Source organism: Rana temporaria, chromosome 4 (genome assembly GCF_905171775.1).
Source record: "Rana temporaria chromosome 4, aRanTem1.1, whole genome shotgun sequence".
Taxonomy (NCBI): Eukaryota; Metazoa; Chordata; class Amphibia; order Anura; family Ranidae; genus Rana; species Rana temporaria.
The window spans coordinates 384315372-384341024 of record NC_053492.1 but is presented as its reverse complement, the minus strand read 5'-3'; the positions used below and the strand labels follow the sequence as shown (position 1 = coordinate 384341024).

Genomic DNA, 25653 nt, shown 5'->3' with positions numbered 1-25653 from the left:
TGGTATTTAATCTCCACTGGGTTTTTTTTGCCAAATTTTTTGCTTATTTTGGAAATAAGTAAATTTTCTTCTTCACTGATGTGCGTTAATGAACCTTCACTGATGTGCCCTGATGAGGCTGCACTGATGGGCCCTGATGAGGCTACTCTGATGGGCCTTGATGAGGCTGCAGTGATGGGCAATGATGAGGCTGCACTGATGGGCACTGATGAGTCTGCACTGATGGACACTGATGAGGCTTCACTGATGCGGCTGCAATGATGGACACTGATGAGGCTGCACTGATGCAGCTGCAATGATGGGCACTGATGAGGCTTCACTGATGGGCACTGATGAGGTGGCTCTGATGAGGCTGCACTAATAAGGCGGCACTAATGGGCACTAATATGCGGCACTGATGGCGCTGCACTGACAATCAGGGCAAAATTGTGGGTGCGCGATATACGCCGATACCCGCTTTCCCGCGTCCAATTTTGAATACTGCACCGGCATATACCGAGCGCAGTACACTCGTGTATAGTCGGGCAGTCTCGGCTCCTCTTGCGCTCACGTCCTGGACGTACAGGACGTGAGCACAAGAGTAGCCGAGCCTGCCCGACTATACACGAGTGTACTGCGCTCGGTATATGCCGGCGCAGTATTCAAACTAGGCACAGGAAACGAGCGGGGAGGACGCAGCAGAAGGACGCCGGACCCGACGAAGAGGACACCAGAAGCCGTAGACGGACGCCGGACCCGACGAGGCCGCCGATGGACGCCGCGCAAGACACCAAAACTGTAAGTACAAAAAAATCTTTTTTCCACAGGAATGCGGGTCCACTTTAGGGGTGCGCGCTATACGCCGGAGCGCGCAATACCCCGATAAATACGGTAATTATGCCCTGTCACAAGAAAGTCGGTTATCGGCTTTTTATTCCTCAGGCAGTGACAGCACTGAGGAAAGGTAATGCTTATAAGCGGCATTTTTTACATGTGATTAGCTGTGATTGGACACAGCTGATCACATGGTAAACGCCCAATGTGATTTTCCCCTTTACCTCGATCACAGATTGGGGCCTGGCAGGGCAGGGTTCTGGGAAGACGTCAATAGATGCCCTCCTGGAAATGTGCGACAGCACTGTAGCCATCATTCGGCTATAGCGTGGTCAGCAAGAAGTCAAATTATCAAAAGATGAAAACTTGATACATTAATGTCCTTGCATGCACCTCCGGCTCCGATGATATCACTTTCTCTGCTACAGTTTTAGATGTGGTGTCCTCTCTCTACTCCAGCTTACTGATTGGAAAGTGAAAGAGCAACAGCAGACTGATGACATCATCTCTCTGTTTTCTCCTCCTACCAGCATTACCCTTGCCAGTTTATTTCCATTCAGCTCGAAGATGGGCTTGCCCCTTTCTTTCTTAGTATGAGCCCAGGTTCACACTGGGTACGATTTGGTACAATTTGACATGCGATTTCACATGTTAAATCGCATCTCAAATCGGCGGCATTTGCCGGCAATTGTCGGCAATGGCACCGTCCTAATCGGTGCGACGCCGCTGCACCGATTTCAAAAAGTAGTTCCTGTACTACTTTTTGCGATTTCAGGCCGCGATTTACATTGAACCCTGCACAGATGTCTCTTAAATCGCGGCCGAAATCGCGGCAAAAACGCAGCCGCAAATTTTGAATTCGCAGCAGTGTGAACCTAGCCTGAGTGTTGATACATAGGCAATTGCAAGAGGCTCAGATTCAGATACTTAAACTAGTTGCATAAAAAAAAAAAAATGAATGATGTAATAATTGCTACTGAGCTGCATTAAATTTTGTCTCATAGCTACCTGGAGTTTAGCTTATAAACTTAAGAAAGGCTATAATTCTTATCTACTTAATGCTAGACTAAAAATATAACTCTTTTACTCTAGCTGAGCTTTAACTAATGTGTTGGATAAACTGTGCTAAAATAATAGCTGTATTTCTTTTTACTGAACAAGTCCACACTGATGAAAAATTCAAGTGTCGGGTATATTATATTAGAACGCTGCAATTTATAGCTGAGCACTTGTGACAGGTAAGCCTTGACATCCTACAGGAGGGAATGTGTGCTACATATCAGCGGTGTATTGAAATGCCAGCAGGATCAGGCAGCCGAGGTTATAATCTCAGGAGGAGAAGAGCAGGGCAATGACTCTAATAATGAAGTCATTATTGTTTCACGACTCATCTTCTTTCACACTGACGCATTTCACCTTCTCATCTAAAAAGGTTTAAAAGGTTTAGTCCCTAGCTGTATTACTATAGGAAAGGAACACATTGTACTGACTGCCAATAAAGCTGAAAGCAGATAATCATATTTTAACAAGGTAAGTCTTACTGTACACATAACCATACTATTCATTCCTGTAGGTCTGAAGATAATTACATTTTAATCACTAAATGCTGCAACTGTCAATAGAAGTAATTTGATAGGGTGCATCTCATAAGGCTTATTAATTCTTCGCATAGGATTCAGTGTTTGAAAGAAGCATTCTGTCCAATGATTACACTTCTTTGAATGACTTGACTACACGCAAGCTGATAGACAAAAAACAAATACATTTTCCCCTCAACAGTTAAGTGTTAGATTTCCACAAAGATAGCAGTCCATGTCTGGGTATCTGATCGGATATCTGCTTTGAGGTTGCACATCCTGTTCATGCTAGGCTGACCTGAAAAATATTGATATCCGCAGTTGGTCTTGTATGCTTAATCAAGTCCATTGATATTTTCTGCTTCTGCTGAACTTATATGTGGTAATTAATCAGATTTTGTTAAAAGAAGCTGCACGGGGCACAGGCTTTTGATTGATAAACGTTCTTAATCAGAGTCGTTTGATGACAAACATACATGCATTCTTATTTCATATTTGAAACTCACAATCTCAAGAATACGTTTACTTAGGGGGAGATTTACTAAAGCGGACAAATACATTTTTGACTTTCGGAATGGAAACGCAAAAAAATGTGGGACTGGGGAAAGCCAGATCCCACAGACACATTGGGCTAGATCCAGGTAGAGCGGCGCATTGTTAAGGCGGCGCAGCGTATCGTATTTACGCTGCGCCGCCGTAAGTTAGAGAGGCAAGTGATGTATTCACAAAGCACTTGCCTCCTAACTTACGGCGGCATAGCGTAAATGGGGCCAGCGTAAGCGCGCCTAATTCAAATGAGGATGAGGGGGGCGTGTTTTATTTAAATTAATGGTGACCATGCGTATTTTACGTTTTTTACGAACGGTGCATGCGCCGTTCGTGAAAGAATCCCAGTGCGCATGCTCGAAATTCCGCCGCATATCGTCATTGCTTTCGGCGTGAACGTAAATTACGTCCAGCCCTATTCCCAAACGACTTACGCAAGCGACGTAAAAAAAATCAAAATTCGAAGCGGGAACGACGTCCATACTTAACATTGGCTGCGCCTCCTAATAGCAGGAGTAACCTTACGCCGAAAAAGCCTAACGTAAATGACGTAACTAAATTGCGCCGGGCGTACGTACATTTGTGAATCGGCGTATCTAGGTCATTTGCATATTCTACGCTGAAAACAACGGAAGCGCCCCTAGCGGCCAGCGTAAAATTGCACACAATTATACACCGCCGTATTCAAGTTACGTCGGCGGAGGAGGCCTATTTTTTCAACGTATCTGCCTTTGAGAATCGGTGTAAAGATACGAAGGCGCAGATTTGAAATTACGGCGGCGTATCTGAAGATACGCCGCCGTATGTTGTTGCTGAATCTAGCTCCTTGTATGGAGTGGATCTGAGACACTTTGTACCTTGTGATTGCTGTGTTGTCCAATCACAGCCATCACAAATGTAAACAGCAGTACTGTTTACTTTGGAGAGTACACCCTCTCCTCTCACAATGGAGGAAGTGAGAATTAATGAATAAATTGATAGTCCATTAATTCTAAAGCCACAGGCAGCAGCGGATTTGTGATGAGGGGGTATGATTGGGGAATATTTTTTTTAACCCTTTCACTCCCTCCCTCCTCTCCTGTACATCTGATCTCTATGCTGTTTCAGTATGTGATCTGTATGTTAACCCTTCACCTCCCTTATCCTGCACATCTGCACATTAATCCTCTCCATCCTTCCAGTGTATGTTTCCTATACCGTAACCCCTCCACCTCCTCCTTCTGCAGTATCTGACCTGTACATTTAACAATGTGCTGTATCTAGTGCACCATTACCAATATCGCAATACCTGCATGCTTCTTCAATTCCAAAAAGTTGTGGAAAAACTTTGATCACTCGAGGTATCTACTTTTTGTATTTTTCAGGGTTTTTCATACTGTCCTGGCATTTTTATTTGATCTGCTTTGTAACAGAAAGTAAGTCATTTTTTTTTTTCCCAAAATGATGGTCTTTTTTTCACTCTACATAGTAAAAAACGAATGGTGATTAAATACAATCAAAAGAAAGCTCTGTATTGAAAAATAATATAAAGTGAATTTGAGTATAGTGTGGCATGATCAAGCAATTGCCAGTTAAACCAGGGGTCGACAAATCCCGGGCGCCAGGTCGCCATGGCGACTAGAAATAGGGTCCTGGCGACTTGGCTTGGATGGGGGGGCAAAAAAAAAAAAAAATATTATTTTTTTGTTTGTTTTTTGTGTGCTGGCACCATCTGGTGGTGAGCCGTTGGTATTACAAGTTATTACCACCAGATGTGTAAGCTGGCGCCATCTGGTGGTGGCCGTTGGTATTACAAGTTAAGCATTACAAGTTAAACAGCAATTCTTATGTAATTTTTCACTATTTTCACTGCCATCTTCTTCCCTCTAATTAGAACCCCCAAACATTATATATATTTTTTATCCTAATACCCTAGAGAATAAAATGGCGATCGTTGCAATACTTTTTGTCATGCCGTATTTGCGCAGCGGTCTTGCAAGCGCACTTTTTTGGGAAAAAAATTACACTTTTTTTAATTAAAAAATAAGACAACAGTAAAATTATCCCCATTTTTTTTAATATTATGAAAGATAATGTTACGCCGAGTAAATTGATACCCAACATGTCACGCTTCAAAATTACGTCCGCTCGTGGAATGGCGTCAAACTTTTACCCTTTAAAATCTCCATAGGCGACGTTTAAAAAAACTCTACAGGTTGCATGTTTTGAGTTACAGAGGAGGTCTAGGGCTAGAATTATTGCTCTCGCTCTACCAATCGCGGTGATACCTTACATGTGTGGTTTGAACACCGTTTACATGTGCGGTCGCTGCTCACGTATGTGTTCGCTTCTGCGCGCAAGCTCGTCGCGACGGGGCGCGTTTTCTGGCTCCTAACTTTTTTAGCTGGCTCCTAGATTCCAAGCAAATTTGTCAACCCCTGAGTTAAACTATCACAAACGTAAACATGGCCTGGTAATGAAGATCTTTTACAGACTGGTGCTTGGTTGGGTAAATCTGAATTCTAGGTATGGACTTTTTTGCATAGTTACACTTGTCTAGCTTTGACCAATGTAAGTTTGCACGTGCCTTACCTGGCCGATCAACGCTGACGATGGACATCACTGTAGTATTCACTTTAGTAGAGGATTGTAATATGCCCGTGTTTCTTCTCATAGATCTCCCAGCTGATGACTGAGAATGCCCGCGAGGGACTAACAGAGGCAGCACTAAACCGCTACAATGCTGATAAACCTTCCATATACAGCTTCCCTGCAACAAACACAACATATGTGGCAAGTGAATCATCCACAACATCAGTGGCAGCATCCTTCTTTGCCAGGTAACATTCGTTTTTAACTTTGTTGTTATTTTTGTTTAAACCATGTACCTTTATAATTGAGAAGCTTGAACAGAAAGGGTCGGGGACGATTGCCTGGTGGCAGAGGGTGGGTAGGTACCCTGTGAGCCCATTCAACAGCAAAAAGTGGAGAAAGGGTATCCTTACCAAACGTGGAAATAAGCCATTGTTTTATAAAGGCTACAGGGTCGCACGGCATGTTGTTCAGTAAGGTGACAGTTTGCAAGCCCTCTTTTGGCTCACTTTTGGATGTTAGGTGCTCACACTGAAAAGGTGCTTGTGCTAGCTCCAAAAACAAATCCACAAGCAAAAAAGGCTGCACACCAAACTCTCCACCATATTAAATATTTATTGTACTAGAAGATATGTACAAAACTAAACCCATCTTGGGTAAGATCAGTATAATCCAAAAGATGAGGTGTCATTTATGAACTCTCAATGATAAAATGTATTTTGATGTTTCAACGAGACACAAGTTCGTCTTCCTTGGTGAGCTTTGAGATGAGCTTTGCCTTGGATTATATTATTATTTTCAGGATTTGGGGCCAGTTCACACCACTCTGCATAAAAGTAGGTTATATGTTTTTCAATGGCATAGTTCACAGGAGTGCGGTCAGTTCCAGTGCGTTCCAGTTCCAGAACGAACAGTAGAAAAAATTTTCGGGACTGGACTGTAGTGGAACATGGTAAAAGGCATCAAAAACGCAGCTAAACGCACTGGAACACACGTCCTTATCTAAGGTTAAAGTAGATGTAAATCCGATTAATGAAATTTGACCTAGGCACATATATCTGTAGTGTTTATTTATCTCTCGCAAAAGCCCTTAGTCCCATGTTTTCTGCTGTTTCGTTCCTTTATTATCAGCATAAAACCAGACTGAGATTTTTGTCTCTGGGTGAGTGCTATAAATAGATTAGCAGGGAGCTTGTCTTGTCACAGCACAGCTCTGCAATTCCTTTGTTCCTCTGCTATGTGGAGGGGGGGGGGGTGTGCCTTCCTTCCAATCAGCTGTTACACAGTGTATGCCAAGACTACACTCCTACTGCTGAATGAGAAAGTAACATTTCTAACACAATGTTAGAATTCTAAAGAATATAGAAAGATGAAGACAGCAGGTGTACATGTAAAACCTATATAGGGAGATTTGTTTCATCTCTGTGTACTATCTAAAACTGTTCTCTTCACTGTTTATATGAAGGATTTACATCCCCTTTAGGAAAAAGAGATGGAAAAAAATTCACTGGATTGCATCAAAAGTGCGTCAAAAACCACATGCAGAAAAGCATCCTGAACGCACCCAGACTGCGTTTCTATGGTGTGAACTGTCCCTTAGGGCCGATTCACACCTGAATAGCACAGGAAGGTGGCCTGCATTATCGTGCTACACAGTGTGATTTTCATTTGAATGAACTGAAAATCGCACTGGATCGCAGAAAAAGTAGTGCATGCACTACTTCTCAAAAATGGCTGAACTAATTTGCATGGTACCGCAGGACCGAGCGATTCAGTAACTGTGTTTGCGATCTGCTTTTGACGTGTCGTTAGAAATATATTGACACTCGCAGCAGATTGCACACCCAGTGCGTTTTGAACGCAGTGCAGGAAACACACACAGAAGGCAGGTTTCCCGCGCTGCGTTCTCATGTGAACAAGCCCTTATGCTTCGTACACACGATCGGAATTTTCGATGGAAAAATACAGACGGAATTTTTTCATCGGATATTCCGACCATGTGTGTGCCCCATCTGAGTTTTTCCTTCGGAAATTCCTACGGACTTAGAAAGAACATTTTCCGACGGAAATTCCGTTTGTCTGTATGGAACTCGTCTGTACGGAGAAAAAAACACACATGCTCAGAATCAAGTCGACTCATGCTCGGAAGCATTGAACTTGATTTTTCTCGGCTCGTCGTAGTGTTGTACGTTCTTGACTGACGGAATTTGGTGAGACAGTGTGTATGCAAGACAGCTTGAACGGAATTTCCGGCAGAAAAATCCGTCTGAGTTTATCCCGACGGAAATTACGATCGTGTGTACAAGGCATTACAGTGGCAACGTCTATTATTTGTATTTATAATCACCTTTTTTATTGTGTTCTTTTATATTTGAAGCTGTTGTTGCTGTTAATAATAACTCTCAGCTGGCATGTTGGCTACCATATTTGAACTATTATAATAAATGTATGCCACGCTGTTTTTTTCTGTCCTTGTGTGAACAACTAGTATTTAGACTGAATATTAAAATTGCAGTAATCTTACCTAAGTTGTTGCCAAGGAAATGGACAATGATGAGCATGTTTAAGATGCAGAAATTGTTCTATCTGAAATGGAAGACTCCGGTGGGATTTAGCATAGTAACGCTCGCAGAGGCAAACAGAAATTTTATCCAATTCTTAAATGAAAATAATTATTTTAGTCAGGAGGGACAGGATCACTCTATAACAACAGCGTTTAGAGAAAGAAACATTAGGTTTAAAGGCAAGGCCATTACAAATCAGCAGTGTTTTTCCTAATCATAATTAAGAAAGATTTCAATTTATTGAGTCATTGTAGAGCAAGGTTATGCAAAGGAGACGAAGATCCAAAACAGAATACTGAAGTCATGGAAGGACAAAACACTTCTTCACTGCCTGCACTAACGCCAATGAATTAAATAGCTCCAGATTCAGGATACTGTAATTCCTTGCTGACAACGGTGCAGCAGATCTGGTACCCCTGGGAGAAGAGATTTGCAGGCTTGTAATTTTACAAAAAAAAAACTCACTCACTTACATCTCATGGGGAGCTTGTGGACCCTCGTAGTTATACTTTGACCTTGAAATTCCAGATGTGATTAAGAACCCCAGCTGCTTTGAGTTAGGAAACCTGCGTGCAAAAATGTTGTAATTTTGGTTAAAACCATACACTCAGTCCCTTCCAAAATGTGACCTTCTATATTTAAATGCCCTCCTATCACGGACTGTTCACCTGAATATGCAGCATTGTTTATTGTGGACAGAGATATATTACCAAGAGATATTTAAAGTAAAGGTGCCACCATATAGGGCAATTTAACCACTTAAGGAACGGAAGGATTTGCCCCCTTAATGACCAGGCCATTTTTTTGTGATACGGCACTGAGTCGCTTTAACTATCGCGCAACGTTGTACCTAAACAAAATTTATGTCCTTTTTTCCCCCACAAATAGAGCTTTCTTTTGGTGGTATTTGATCACCTCTGTGTTTTCTTTTTTTTTTGCGTATAAACAAAAAAAAAAGCATCAAATTTGAAAAAAAAAATATGGGGCAGATCCACAGACAGAGTACGCCGGCGTATCTACTGATACGCCGGCGTACTTTCAAATTACCCACGTCGTATCTTTAGTTTGAATCCTCAAACCAAGATACGACGGCATCTGGGTTAGATCCGATAGGTGTACGTCCTCGTACGCCTTCGGATCTAAGATGCAATACTTCGGCGTCCGCTGGGTAGCGTTCACGTAGTTTTCCGTGTCGGGTATGCAAATGAGCTATTTCCGACGATCCACGAACGTACGCGCGGCCGTCGCATTCTCTTACGTCGTCTCTAGTCAGCTTTTTCCGGCGTATAGTTAAAGCTGGTATTTTGCGGCGTATAGTTAGAATTGCCATGTTAAGTATGGCCGTCGTTCCCGCATCGAAATTTGATTTTTTTTTATTTTTTGCGTAAGTCGTCCGTGAATCGGGATGGACGTAACTCACGTCTAAGTTAAAAAAATGACGTCCAAGCGAAGTCATTTAGAATGCACGGCGGAAAATTTCGGGACGACGCATGCGCAGTTCATTCGGCCTGGGGACGCGCTTCATTTAAATGAAACCCGCCGCCTAATCGCCGATTTGAATTCCGTCGCCAGAGATACACTACGCCGCCGTAACTTAAGGTGCAAATTCTTTGAGGATTCGAAATTCCGCCAGGTAAGGTACGGCGGCGTAGCGTATCTCTGATACGCCGCGCCCATCTATTTCTCTGTGGATCTGCCCCTATATTTGTAACTTTTTTTCTATAATAAATATCCCCCAAAAAATAAAAAAATAAAAATTTCTTCTTCGACAGTACCAGCCCCCCGTTATACTTACCTGACCCCTCGAAAGTCCCGCACCCTTCCCCCCCGACACCCTCTTCGCCGCTCAGCGGTGACATACCCGCTGACATCCAACCCGGTCCGTGTTCATCCGATCCCCCCATAGGGGGAGCGGAGAAAAGACAGGGCGGTCCCTGCACAGTGTGTGGGGACCGCCCTGTCATCCGCCGGCTCAGCGGGGATCAACGGAGCGATCCCCGCTGAGCAAGCGGAGGTGCACGGGGCGGATCATTACTGATCCGCCCAGTGTGAAAGAGGCCTTGCTGTGCGATTTCAAGAAGCAGCTCCAGTATGAGTTGATGTCGTTCAGATGTGATTCCATTCAATTCCATTGGATAGAGCTGCAATCTTTCTCTCTCTCCCAGGAATAGGAGGTGAGAAACAAAGCAAACACTTGTAGAAAACATACTGGAATCGTGTTACTTACTAGGACAGATAGGTGATATGCAAACATATGCACACCCTTAAACTAATACTACTACATCCCTGCAGTATCTCCCTGCAGGGATGTAGTCCCAAGGGAGAGGGCGAGCATGCTGACTAACCCCCAGCCAGAACGGCTTGGATAATGGGGGCAAGCTTACTGAGGAGGAGAAAAAAAAACATTTAGAACGGAAATCGAAGAAAAAGATAATAAAATAATAAATGAACCTTTACAACCCCTTTAATCTTCTGCTGGTGAAGCCATTCCTTTGTTGATTTGGACAAACTTTTGAAAAAACGTCCAAACTTTTGAAAAAAGTTTGGACGTTTGGAGTACACCGTGTGTTGTTTGAGCCTTCCTTCTCCCCCTTTGTGTGCAGCAGGAAAGAACCCATAAACTGAAGACTACAGCAGTGTAGGGGGGTTTTATTGCTTTTGTTTAATATGCTAGCTTGTACAGTATTACTGCGTGTGTTTGTACGATGGGCTGGATTGTATTTTGTGTGTGTATGTACTGTGCCTTCATTACCACACAGCCATGGTGAAACTTGTTGTTACCTAAAAGTATACAGTTGTGCACTGGGTTATTTTTGATCATAGTAACTTCATTCCACATAGGTTGTATCTGAGGAGAGGCCAACATCAATAAATTGAAATATTCAGGTGGATTGCCTAGATTCCATATGATGCATGATGTATTTGCCTATATATATATATATGCACATGTTAAATATCAGAAGGATTATACTTTGGAGTAGCCATAGTGGGCAGAAATGATGCAGCTGTTTCTGGGCCTGTGAGTTCAGAGGTCTTGATTCTGACTGCTCTTCCCCTATCTATCTACTGTGTGCTCACATTACATCTGTGCCGAATAAAGCAGTATTTCTCCTTTCTCTGCGCTAATTTTTCTTCTTTTATCTATCCTGTTGGAGCATCTGGTAGATGTAAAAGTGTTTAGTAAAGTTATCATACTCTGGTGAAAGGAGGACACTGGCATACATTGTTCCTGCAGATAGTTGGTTGTCATTTTGCATTAACCATTAGAACAGTAGGATTATCCTTGTCTTCTGCATAATTGTGATGTTGAGAGACAGAAAATAAAGCTAAACTTATCCTGAAAATAGATTAGGTTAAAGTGGATGTAAACCCACTCTCATCCTTTCTAAACTACTGCCATAGTGCTGATCTATAAGGATATACAGTGCCTTGCAAAAGTATTCGGCCCCCTTGAACTTTGCGACCTTTTGCCACATTTCAGGCTTCAAACATAAAGCTATAAAACTGTAATTTTTTTTGAAGAATCAACAAGTGGGACACAATCATGAAGTGGAACGAAATTTATTGGATATTTCAAACTTTTTTAACAAATAAAAAACTGAAAAATTGGGCGTGCAAAATTATTCAGCCCCTTTACTTTCAGTGCAGCAAACTCTCTCCAGAAGTTCAGTGAGGATCTCTGAATGATCCAATGTTGACCTAAATGACTAATGATGATAAATAGAATCCACCTGTGTGTAATCAAGTCTCCGTATAAATGCACCTGCACTGTGATAATCTCAGGCCTCGCACACATGACCGAGAAACTCGACGAGCGAAACACATCATTTTCCTCGTCGAGTTCCTTGTTAGGCTGTCGAGGAACTCGACAAGCCAATTTTCTTAATTCCCGTCAAGGAAATAGATGCTCTCTTTTTGGCTCATCGAGTTTCTCGACAGTTTCCTCGACGAAAATGTACACACGACCGGTTTCCTCAGTTTCTTGCTGGTTTTTGCAGAGAAACTCGGTCGTGTGTACGAGGCTTCAGAGGTCCGTTTAAAGCGCAGAGAGCATCATGAAGAACAAGGAACACACCAGGCAGGTCCGAGATACTGTTGTGGAGAAGTTTAAAGCCGGATTTGTATAAAAAAAGATTTCCCAAGCTTTAAACATCCCAAGGAGCACTGTGCAAGCGATAATATTGAAATGGAAGGAGTATCAGACCACTGCAAATCTACGAAGACCTGGCCGTCCCTCTAAACTTTCAGCTCATACAAGGAGAAGACTGATCAGAGATGCAGCCAAGAGGCCCATGATCACTCTGGATGAACTGCAGAGATCTACAGCTGAGGTGGGAGACTCTGTCCATAGGACAACAATCGGTCGTATACTGCACAAATCTGGCCTTTATGGAAGAGTGGCAAGAAGAAAACCATTTCTGAGGTCCCGTACACACGGTCGGACAAAACCGATGAGAATGAACCGAAGTTCAGTTTCATCGGATCAAACCGACCGTGTGTATAGGCCATTGGTCTATTTTCCTTCGGTTAAAAATTTTAAAACATGCTTCAAAACCGAACCGATGGACCGCTGCCCGATCGGACCAAACCGATGGTTAGTACAGAAATGCATTGGTTCAAAACCCGCGCGTGCTCAGAATCAAGTCGACGCATGCTTGGAAGCATTGAACTTCGTTTTTTTCAGCATGTCGTGTGTTTTACGTCACCGCGTCAGGCCACTTCAGCAGTGAACCGATGAAAACGGTCCGTCGGACCGTTCTCATCGGTTTTGTCCGACCGTGTGTAAAAGGCCTCAAAGATATCCATAAAAAGTGTTGTTTAAAGTTTGCCACAAGCCACCTGGGAGACACACCAAAAATGTGGAAGAAGGTGCTCTAGTCAGATGAAACCAAAATCGAACTTTTTGGCAACAATGCAAAACGTTATGTTTGGCGTAAAAGCAACACAGCTCATCACCCTGAACACACCATCCCCACTGTCAAACATGGTGGTGGCAGCATCATGGTTTGGGCCTGCTTTTCTTCAGCAGGGACAGTGAAGATGGTTAAAATTGATGGGAAGATGGATTGAGCCAAATACAGGACCATTCTGGAAGAAAACCTGATGGAGTCTGCAAAAGACCTGAGACTGGGACGGAGATTTGTCTTCCAAAAAGACAATGATCCAAAACATAAAGCAAAATCTACAATGGAATGGTTCACAAATAAACATATCCAGGTGTTAGAATGGCCAAGTCAAAGTCCAGAGCTGAATCCAATCGCGAATCTGTGGAAAGAACTGAAAACTGCTCTTCACAAACGCTCTCCATCCAACCTCACTGAGCTCGAGCTGTTTTGCAAGGAGGAATGGGCAAAAATTGCAGTCTCTCGATGTGCAAAACTGATAGAGACATACCCCAAGCGACTTACAGCTGTAATCGCAGCAAAAGGTGGCACTACAAAGTATTAACTTAAGGGGGCTGAATAATTTTGCACTCCCAATTTTTCAGTTTTTTATTTGTTAAAAAAGTTTGAAATATCCAATAAATTTCATTCCACTTCATTAAAGTGTCCCACTTGTTGTTGATTCTTCAAAAACAATTACAGTTTTATATCTTTATGTTTGAAGCCTGAAATGTGGCAAAAGGTCGCAAAGTTCAAGGGGGCCGAATACTTTCGCAAGGCACTGTACATGCCTCCTGCATGTATCCTTACCTGTCAAATGTTTCCCCTCTGTCTGTTATGAGACCTGAAAAATCTGTGGGATTCTGTGGGTGGATCTGTTGAATGGAGCTCTGTGGGTGGAGTCGTAATGTCAGTAGACTCCCCGCCCTCATCTACACTCCCCTTGTCAACATGCATTTTTTCCTGTGTATTCCTTACACTAAATTCTGCTATGATCAAATACATCCAGTCAAAATCCAGAAAAGTAACCACATGACTTCAGAAAAGGAGTGGGGGTGGGAATTAAAAAATAATGCCTGTCTCCAGGCTAGTGCATGAGATATGTAACAGCAAGGGGGAGGAATGCACTAAGGTTTTTCTCTGTAAGTCTGTTATTTCACTGAACAAAAAAAGAGGATTGCTCAGAGCTGGATTAACTCTGTGTGGCAAGACTGGGCACAGATGATAGGAAATCTTATACTGTACATTGTGACATCAAAAAATAAAAATGTTGGGTTTACATCCACTTTAAAGTGGATGTAAACCCTCTCCCATACCCAGTAAATTGAACAGCCTCAGATAATACACAGAGATGAAACAAATCTCCCTATGTAAGTTTTACATCTGCTGTCTTCAGACACTGTTTAAAAAGTGCACATCATGTTACAAATCTTGTTTCCTCATTCAGCAGTGGGAGGGGAGTCTGGGCATACACTGTGTGTTAGCTGATTGCAGAAAAGGCGAACCCCCACCTCCACAGGCAGAGGAATGAAGAAACTTGCAGAGCTGTACTGTGAATAGACCAGCTCTCTGCTTATCTATCTCTAAGCTCCCTCCCTGACACAAATTTTCAGATGCTGTTATCTCCTGTGTCAGAGAACTTGTCAGAAGTTATCATGCTGATAACAGAGGGACAGAGCAGTAGAAAGACACGGGACTCAGAGCTTTGGAGAGAGATAAGTAAATACTACAGATATATGTGCAAAGGTCAGATTTAATGAATGGGGTTTACAACCACTTTGAACTTAACCTTAACTATCTCTTTACAGTACAATGAAAATGTCTTCTTTACCTATAGTAGGGTAGGGTCACCACCCTAGTTCAGCTGTCTATAAAGTCCATGTTAACCTTAATACCTAGTACACAAAATAACACTTTTGGAACAAATGTACTATAATCCTGAATGTTGGTACACAACTTTTGAGAGCCATTCACGACAGTTCATGTGAAAATATCTGAAGGGACGTGCACCAAACTTTTTCTCGTACAACAACAGGACGTATGATTTTTTTATAATCAGTACAGGATTAGTCCATAAAAAGACCAAGACCACACATGCTCGGAAATGAATGAATATATTACAATACTATACAATACAATACATTACATCACTTCTGAAATTGTATTCTGTTGTACGAGAATTTTCGTAACTTTAGTAACCTCTTAATTTTTGATATGGGACTAGCATGAAAAATCAACGAACAATCATTTGTCCGATATTCTCAATGTGTGTATGAGGCCTAAGATTGGCTGGACAGAAGTACAAACTCTTTGGCAGATAAAGTAGTCCCCATATACTGCATGCATTCACCTATTTGCCTGGAGTTTATCTTTTAAGAGGAAGTTTAGGCAAAAACTAACTCAAAGTCCCTGGTCACACTGGTGCAACTTGTCATGCATTTTGATAGCTTCAAATCACATGGCAAGTCACACTCTATTGCCCGCAATGGAAGCGGTCAAATCAGTGCGCCTCCTACTCCATCGGAGTCGCACCGATTTTGAAAGTAGTTCTTGCCCTACTTTTTGCAAGTTCAGGTACGACTTGCATAGACATATGTGCATGCAAGTAGCACAATTTTAATGTCATGTTCTGTGTGACCTGGGGCTTATCCTACTCTATGCTACATTCTAATGCCGTATACAGACGATCGGACATTCCGACAACAAAACCGTGGATTTTTTTCAGACGGATGTTGACTCAAACTTGTCTTGCATACTCACGGTCACACAAATGTTGTTGAAAATTGCGAACGTCAAGAACGCGGTGATGTACAACACGTACAACAAGCCGAGAAAAATTAAGTTCAATAGCCAGTGCGGCTCTTCTGCTTGATTCCGAGCATGCGTGGAATTTTGTGCGTCGGAATTGTGTACACATGCTTGGAATTTCCAACAACAAGTTCTCCAATTTTTGTTGTCGGAAATTCCAACAGCAAATGTCCAATGGAGCCTACACACAGTTGGAATTTCCGACAACAAGCTCCCATCAAACATTTGTTGTCGGAAATTCCGACTGTGTGTACACAGCATAAGACTAATCTATCTAGCCCTGTAAAGCAAAAATCACTGTACTTACCTGTTTTGCAGTCGCTCTGGTCTGGTCCCACAATGTAGGCATGTACAGGAGAGGCAACTGACAACGAAAGCCCCAAGTAACTCTATGGGTGACGTCACTTCCCAAGCATTTCTGAGCTGTTGTCAGCTCTCCTGAACACAACATTTGCCACCGGAGATCAGAGTGGATTTGCTGCAAAACAGGTAAGTACTGTACAGAGATTTTTGCTTTACAGGGCTAGATAGATTAGTCACAGGCCTCGTACACACGACCGAGTTTCTCGGCAAGAACCAGCAAGAAACTTGCTGTTTTTTTTTTTTGCAGAGGAAACCGTTCGTGTGTACACTTTTCGACGAGGAAACTGTCGAGGATCTCGTCGAGCCAAAAAGAGAGCATGTCTTCTTTTTCCTCGACGGGAATGGGGAAATTTGGCTCGCCGAGATCCTCGACAGCCTAACAAGGAACTCGACGAGCAAAACGATGTGTTTCGCCCGTCGAGTTTCTCGGTCGTGTATACGAGGCTTTAGAATGTGGCAGAGAGTAGAATTAGTTAGTTTTTGCCTAAACTTCCACTTTAAGGTCTGCTGGGCCAGGAGGACTAAAAGATACTGCAGGTATTTACAGGCACTGTATACTGTACCTGTCAGCAGCTCCTATCACTTTAACAGTGATTTTTTTTCTGTTGAATAAGGCCAAAGGAGCTGGAAAAGAATTGGCATCTTGAAGAACACTATAAATAGTTTCCGTGTGTAAAAAATGCAGCCCACCCCATAAATAGCATTTAAAGCGATTTCCGGACACCTGTGAACATGTTGCTTCTGTTCTGGCCTCTGGCCTCTGGCATAGAACTGTTTCTGCAGATGCAGTTGTAAAACGAACAGCTTTTAACGATGCATGGAGTTAATCATGGTAAGATTGTTATTAACTAAAAATCATGATACCAGAGTAAAGTGATTGTGACAGAATGGCTGGAGGCATTCACTTCTCCCTATCATACCACTTTGCTCATGCCACACCTCTCCATAAGGTGAGCTCAGGATCAATGGTGTAGCATGGTACATCTGCAACCTGATGTAGGATATGATCCAGGTTCCTTGAGCTTTGATTCCTTACTTGCTGCTCCAGATGTAATATCACCAACACTATAACTTCCACTGAAGCCAACATACCCACCTCATTACCTCCCGTACATAGAATGTCCAACCCTCATGATGCTAAACCTCTGCTACAAATTTCCCCAGCTTGTATAACCAACTCTCTATTATGTTGCTCTCCAGGAGAAGTGATTTAAAGTATCACTAAGCCCAGGACCCTGCATTCACTATATATGGTCTCCCACAGTACACAGAACTTGGAAATGCATCTATTTTAGTATAAATATAAACTGCTAAATTTCTTTTCTCATCAGTAGTTAGAGCAGTCTTGTGACTTCTATCAGTGTCCAGCCAAGCACTGGTTAAAGCTTGTAGGAGGAGTGTTCTGACTGTCCTGTGAGACTGCAAGACCCCTGACCCTCTGTCTGGACAGTGCTGATTGGCCCTGTGCTGATCTGTACTCTCCCAAAAAAAAAAAACCTCTCTAGCAATACACACCAAACTGAGCATGTGCAGCCGGACTCCATAAACTCTTGTGATATCAGGAAATTATCAGGGGACAGTGGAAGGAGGGGAAAATCCAAGAAGCCAGTATCAAGCAGCCTTTTTACACAATGCGGAGGATTAACCCCTTAGATTCCACAGTTAGTATAGCAATCATTCTTTACTGCATATACAGACTAATTTTTACTGTTGTGGGTTTAGTAACACTTTAATGCTACACATGTTTACAGTGGTGGCAATAGAGAAGGAGTGTGGACAATATATGTACAGCATATATTAATGTATATATACATTATGGGGGGATTTACTAAAACTGGAGCATTCAGAATCCTGTGCAGCTGTGCATGGTCAATCAGCATCTTACTTCAGCTTGTTAAATTAAAGTGTATGTAAACCCACTTTCATCCTTTCTAAACTACTGCCATAGTGCTGATCTATAAGGATATACATGCCTCCTGCATGTATCCTTACCTGTCAAATGTCTCCCCTCTGTCTGTTATAAGAACTGAAAAACTGCAGATTCTGTGGGTGGATCTGTTGTCTGGAGCTCTGTGGGTGAAGTCGTGATGTCAGTAGACTGCCCACCTCCTCTACACTCCCCTACACTAAATTCTGCTATGATCACTAACATCCAGTCAAAATCCAGAAAAGTAACCACATGACTTCAGAAAAGTGGGGGTGGGAATTAAAAAATAGTGCCTGTCTCCAGGCTTGTGCATGAAATATGTAAATAACCTGTCACTCACAGCAAGGGGGCGGAACGGACTAAGGTTTTTCTCTATAAGTCTGTTTTATTTCACTGAACAATAAAAGAGGATTGCTCAGAGCTGGATTAACTCTGTGTGGCAAGACTGGGCACAGATGATAGGAAATCTTATACTGTACATTGTACCCGATGTAAAGTGTGACTCTTAGGCCGGGTACACACGGACAAACATGTACGGTGAAAGCGGTCCGTCGGACCGTTTTCACCGTACATGTCTGCCAGAGGGCTTCTGTACGATGGTTGTACACACCATCGTACAGAAGTCCGCGCGTAAACAATACGCGGGGCGTGTCCGCGGTGTCGCCGCGCCGATGACGCGGTGTCGCCGCGACAATGACGCGGCGACGTGGGCGGCCTGCCTTTAAAATGCTTCCACGCATGCGTCGAAGTCATTCGACGCATGCGAGGGACGGCGGGCGCCTGGACATGTACGGTAGGTCTGTACTGACGACCGTACATGTCCGAGCGGGCAGGATTCCAGCGGACTGTTTTAAAACAAGTCCAGGAATATTTGTCCGCTGGGAAAAGGCCCGGCGGGCAAATGTTTGCTGGAATTCGGCCCGCTCGCGCCCACACACGACCAAACATGTCTGCTGAAACTGGCCCGCGGACCAGTTTCAGCAGACATGTTTGGTCGTGAGTACGGGGCCTAAGGCCAGTGGAAAATGGCAAACCATGAGAATTTTCTCTTTTTTAGAAAAGGAAAGTGGACGACACTAGAGGTGCCTGTGAGGCCCCGTACACACGACCGAGTTTCTCGGCAGAATTCAGCCAGAAACTCGATCGGAGCTGAATTCTGCCGAGAAAGCCGACGTGTGTACACTTTCGGCCGAGGAAGCCGACGAGTTCCTCGTCGAGCCAAATAGAGAACATGTTCTCTATTTCCTCGTTGTTCAATGAGGAAAGTTGGCTCGCTGAGATCCTCGGCGGCTTCACACAGAACTGGACGAGCAAAACGATAAGTTTTGCCCGTCGAGTTCCTCGGACGTGTGTACGGGGCCTGAGGGAAAGAGAGATAAGAAAGGCTAAAAAGAAGAACAGTGATGATTGGTTTCTAAGCAGAGCTGCACCAGATTTTGCACGCTCCAGTTTAAGTTAACCCCATACTTGATCTGGTGTGCTGAAATAGACCTGAATAGCGGGGAGATCAGATCACACACTTAGTAAGCACTTGAAGAAAAGATACAACTCTCTCTCCTATCTTTTTTCAGGCAGACCAATCTGGCTTACTGGCTGTACCAGGGTCTGTACGGTATACTAGTAAGCACAGCATGATTTGCGTACTGAGTGTCTTTGATGTACCCTGCATTTAATGTTTTATTTTTTATTAAATAAACAATTTAATTTAATTTAAAAATAATAGAAAACAACAGTAAGCAGTTTCAAATAAAAATATCCTCAAATAGCCAACAATCAATATACTTTCTCTTTAACTATGCATTTTCTAGGACTTCTTTTATCTGCTGTGACAAGGGACCTGACATTTAGGCATTCTCCAAATGATCAGAGAGCACCAATACTTTTAATGTCTGCCTGCATTTTTTTTTGTACTGCCATTGTGGTACTGTTCAGTAAACTGAGCTTAAAACATGTCGTTTCTGTGGCTTTGGGCTTTTGGAAAAGAAAGATACTTTGAACACAAGAAATCTGAAATGTAATAGATTTTCCTTGTTTAGATTTAGAATCCTCATTTGAATTATTTTCATGAAACACTTAACTTTTGCAGGAGAATACAGTATTCTCAAATCCTCATATCGGCCTTTCGAAGGAAAGCTTGCAAACATGTAAAAGATTATTTCTGTTTAATAAAAAACACCGTTGAATATGTCCTTCTCGTCAATGGAAAACGGCAAAACAAACAAACCTCACACGCTCTTCACGCCCCATCTAGGCCATCTGTAACCATGACAGCTAGTAGTACTGGCTTCTGCGAAGACCATGGACCTGCAGATTGCTTAGGGAATAATAGGATACCTTTCAACTCGTGCCGACCTGCCTGCATTTGATTATTATTTTAATGATGATTTACTGGGGCATATGACGTTATTAAAGAAAAAAAAACACAAAAAAAACTTCAACTGCCTTTGGGGATCAGAAAGGATTTTTTTTTTGTTAGAAAGAATTGGACCATTTTTTTTGCCTTTCTCTGGATCAACAGCAGGTTTAGTATGCTGAGGATGCAAAATCTTTTTTAATTTCTTTGTTTGGTTGAACTTGATTGACATGTCTTTTTTATTCTGGCAAACTATGTAATTATGTAATACATAGTACTTTTAATAGGGGGAGGTATACTCAGAAGCAGCAGGTTAAAACCTATTGATCGTGTTTATATGTAAGAGTTGGCAATCGCGGTTACTTGGCTTATTTTTAGCACAATATAGCTTATTCTATGGAAAACCATGAAATGGAGACTGCAGATCCCATGACCACCTCATAACTCCTCTCAAACAGCTAATGTTTCTGTATTCACAGTGCGACTTGGAGGGAATGCTGTTGCTGGGTACAACTACCCTAGTGTAACAGCCTAACGTGATTGTAAAGGCAGAAGCTTCTTTTATGCATTAAGATAAAAATCCTTCTATGTGCAGCAGCCCTTCTCAGTCCCCCCTAATACTTACCTAAGCCCGATCTAGATCCAGCAATGTTGCAAGAGTGTCTCGGCTGCTTGGGAGTCTGCTCCTCATTGGCTACGACAGCAGTACTGCGCCATTGACCATCAGTGTTGTCAATCAAAGTCAGTCAGCCAATGAAGAGAGAAAAAGGGCAGGGCCATGCCGCGGCTCCGTCTATGAATGGACACAGGGAGCTGTGGCTTGGCTTGGGTGCCCCCTATAGCTAGATGCTTGCTCTGGGGGCACTCAACAGGCGGGAGGAGCTGCCCTGTGCAAATCCACTGCACAGAGCAGGTAAGTATAACACGTTTGTTATTTTTAACTAAAAAAACAAGACTTTACAATCACTTTAAGGAGGATTCCTGTCATGAAAATAGTGTAAATAATTATATTTTAATACATTTATCCTGTATTTTAGTTTTCAGCTAAACCTGCCCATTGCTCCAATGACAAAATGTCTTGTTGAAAACCTAATTAGAAGAAACATATTTTCTGTCTTCTTTTTTACTTAGTTTATCTACCTTAAAAGTAAAATTTGCAACAGTTCCTCACAGGCAATGTTACATTCCTCACCCTTAAAGTAATATCAAAATCAAATAAAAAACAAACAATAAAACAAACATTTCATACTCACCATCTGGGCAGTGTTTTTGCATAGATCAGCCCTGATCCTCCTCTTCTTAGGTCCCCTGCCGGTGCTCCTTGCCCCTCCCTCCTTCCAGAGCAAGCAGCTTGCAATAGGAGCACCCGAGCAGGCTCGCTCCTAAGCCATGTCCATTCACACACAGAGCTGTGGGTCAGCCTCACCCCCTCTCTCCTCATTGGCTGTATTTTCTAACAACAAATGAGGGTAATAATTTAATTTACGTTAATAGACGTTCAGTTAAGGAACATCCCAGCTTCCTTTCTCCTTTACCTTACACCACTACCACTAAAATGCAATAAAAAAACTCTTCTCATAAACCTACTAAATAAAGCAAAACCATGCATTCCACTCTAATGGAAATAGACGAACCCTCCACCAATAAGTCTCTGGTTAAATCAAGTAAATTAAATACAAAACACAGGGAATCTCATGGTGGCATCTAATCAAACAGGCAAATAATTTAGTAAAACTTGTTTTTTCATCAATATCAAAATACCGCTCTTTCCTGGAGAACTATATATCTTCACCAGGACTACCTAACTTGAGCCAGCCATGCTTTATCTCACCTATCTGTCCCCCCCAACTCTCCTCCCCCATTCCTTTCCCACCCACCCCGCTTGTTTTTTCCTATCTTCACCTCTCCTCTCTTTTAATCTCGCCTTTTCTAATTTTTCTTCTTATTCCTCTTTCAACCTCCTGACCTTCTTTACTTTCACACCATTTACCAGCCTGGTAGTTAGGTTCCAATGTCTCATTCATTATCACACCTCCAGATAACCTGTTTCAATGGGAAGACAATATCAGACACCATCTCTGATGTAACCCCCTGACCTAGCTTCTTTGGGGATTATTCAGCTTGTTTTAATTACTGTATTTATTGGCGTATAACACTCACTTTTTTACCCTGAAAATAGGAGGGTAAACGGTGCCTGTGTGTTATACGCTGGGGGCCATGGAAAGTTTTTTTCCTGAAACTTCCCTCTTATGCCACGTACACACGATCTGTTAAACCGATGAGAATGGTCTGATGGACCGTTTTCATCGGTCCAAACCGATCGTGTGTGGGCCCCATCGGTTATATAACCATTGGTTAAAAAAAAGCCAACTTGTTTTAAATTTAACCGATCGTTAGTAGGCACAGCCATCGGTTAAAAATCCATGCATGCTCAGAATCAAGTCGACGCATGCTTGGAAGCATTGAACTTCATTTTTTTCAGAACGTTGTTGTGTTTTACATCACCGCGTTCTGACACGATCGGTTTTTTAACCGATGGTGTGTAGCCGCGACGGACCATCAGTCAGTTTCATCGGTTAACTGATGAAAACTGTCCATCGGTCCATTCTCAACGGATGGACCGATCGTGTGTACGCGGCATTAAAGTTAGGGTGCATGTTTTACACCTGTGCGTGTTATACGCTGATAAATACGGTAGTTGTTGTTAAAAAAAGTTGTTTTTCTTGCATCACAAAAGGACTTTAACACTTTAAGTCTCTACATTGGGCACATGACTCTCTCCACATCACCTTCACATATGTATGATTTGATAAATGTCCCAAGAGTGGTCCAGTTCTCTGTGCTGCTCTATGCTTTGTACCATTTTGTATATTTAAAAAAAAAAAAAATTGTGCAAAGTGATATTCCTATTAGGCAATAGAACGGGATGTATGGCTGGGCGTATGCACAAAGCCATATATTCGGCATGCCAAAACAAAATCTTCAAGTTGTGAGCTGGCCCAAGGAAGGGGTCTGTTTCCACTTAAGATGTCGTCCATGGTAGCTTATTTTGTATGTTATGTGATTGATGTCACTTTCCCATTAATCTCTTTCCCTAACAGGGTGGATTTTGAGTATGTTACATAAGATGAAAACGTCATAAAGTTTCTGTATGGCTCTGTAGTATAATGGACGCACGTGAATTATTCTATATTCCTTACAGTCATTCTTTGTTTAAAAATGTTGCAAGTTGGCTTTTGCTTCTATTTGAGATTATATTTTGTAAATACAAATTCACACCAAATGTCTCAGAAACTTATGACTATATGACAGGTATTTCTAAATTTACTTAAAGAGGAGGTCCCGGCTCCTTTCAAAAAAATCAAAGTCAGCAGCTACGAATACTGTAGCTAAAGAACAAAAACATACAGCGCACAAGGGTTAAGTGAATGTCACTTTATAGTCTGTAATGTGTGGAAAAACATATATGCATGAAAAATTGAAAAGTTGAAAAAAAATTTGAAAATTTTTTTTTAAAAAAATGGAAGTAGCCACTAATAGCACACAGGAAAAAAGCACATTAAATTTTTTTAAAAATACTAATAACAATAGTCCGCATAACATAAGCAGCAGTTCACGTGGAGATGGTAGAGTGAAAACACATACACTTCGGGGGAGATGTTTAGGAGTGAATCCAAGTAGTGTGCATACACTTGTATGCAGAGGTAATGCAATACCTCAACAAAAGCAGCCGCTTCTACGTCTCAATGCAGGGAGATGGAATCCGTTGGTGGGATGATGACAGCCACACTGGGAGCAGATGTAGAAGTTATATCCATGCAGAGATGGATACTGCCGTTTAAAGACCACTAGCTCAGGGGCTGATGGAAAGGAAACCTTCCTCGCAAACAGAGATCTCCAGCGGCAGGGGAAGTCCTGGAGGGGAGCCACCAAGCCGGTTCAGTGACGCAGCCGCGTCACACGGGAGCGAGGAAAGGGGGATGGTAGCCTGATGGAGTCACACAGAAAGCAGGAGGTGTCCGGACACCTTCGATCCAGCGTCAGGTGACTCAAAGCACCAATCAGTGTGGGCAGAAAACGAGCAGTAGAGATGCTGGCGCTAGTGTCACTGAGAGGATTTCCCGAGTGTCGGCACTACACATCATATACACGAATACTGTAGCTGCTGACTTTTAATATTAGGACACTTACCCCTGCCCTGGAATCCAGCAATGTTGGCACTCCAACCGCTGTTGGGTGCTGCCACTGCCATTGCCTGTACAGGAAATCACAGACGGTTCCCCACTGCGCATTTGCGAAGCGTGCTGCGCTTTGTGAGTGGCCCGGTGGTGGGGAAATGAGGAGGGAGGCTGGACTTCCGGGTGATCTCGACATGGCGAGATCACACGGGAGTGGGAGAGGGTACCTGTCAAAATCAGGTACCCATTCCCCCCTCCCCCACCGAAAGGTGCCAAATGTGACACCAGAGGGGGGAAGGAGGCAGATAAGCAGAGCTTTCCCTTTTTAGTGGAGCTCTGCTTTAAATATATTTTTTAAACTCTTCTCATTAATGCAAAGTACTGTGATGGCTTTTTATAAAACTATAGGTTATGGTAACAGAAACAAAATGCAACAAAATCCCACATCAGACTATTATCTCTAGTTCTGTTTTCACATACTTTTCAGAATTTCCTTATGCTGCACAATGTGACACACTAGCAGAACCGAAATGAAATGGGATAGTAAATAGTATACCCCATAGACAGGACTTTACTGCTATAATTTATTTGCTTGTAATAAAACTCTGCCATAAAAATACTGTCCTCCCCACAAATTTTGCTTTACTGCTTCGTCAAGGGATACGGAGTTGATGTCCTAGAACCCATTTATAACATTCCTGTCAATTGCATGATCAGCCCTTAATAATATCTAACATATCAGTGGACAAGTATGGGTCAAAATAAATATTACCATTTAACAATATAAAAATTAAGTTGAACAGTAAAATTCCATTACGGTATTGAGTATAATAGTTTCTCACAGTTTTACAAAAAATGCATTTAGTTCTGTGGCTGAATATATTTGGTACATAATAACTCAACCTTGTCTTTTTATATTTTTAATTTGAAAAATTTCAAGATCATTTTATGTTTTTGTGCTCCTAAATTATGGAGTATAAATGATAGATTTCAGAAATATTTGAACAATAATTTGAAAGATATTACATTGCATTTTTTGGGGGCATTTTTCTGCCTGTCTGAAAAAATAT

General features: G+C 42.3%; 1 protein-coding gene across 1 annotated transcript in view; it reads left to right on the top strand.

The window, feature by feature from the left end:
* The window catches only part of KIF26B (kinesin family member 26B), a 472460-nt gene that overhangs the window by 240068 nt on the left and 206739 nt on the right, over positions 1-25653 (top strand). The window contains exon 4 of the mRNA XM_040351064.1: positions 5592-5755. Within this exon, the coding sequence (XP_040206998.1) occupies positions 5592-5755 (164 nt within the window). The remainder of the gene's footprint in view (positions 1-5591; positions 5756-25653) is intronic.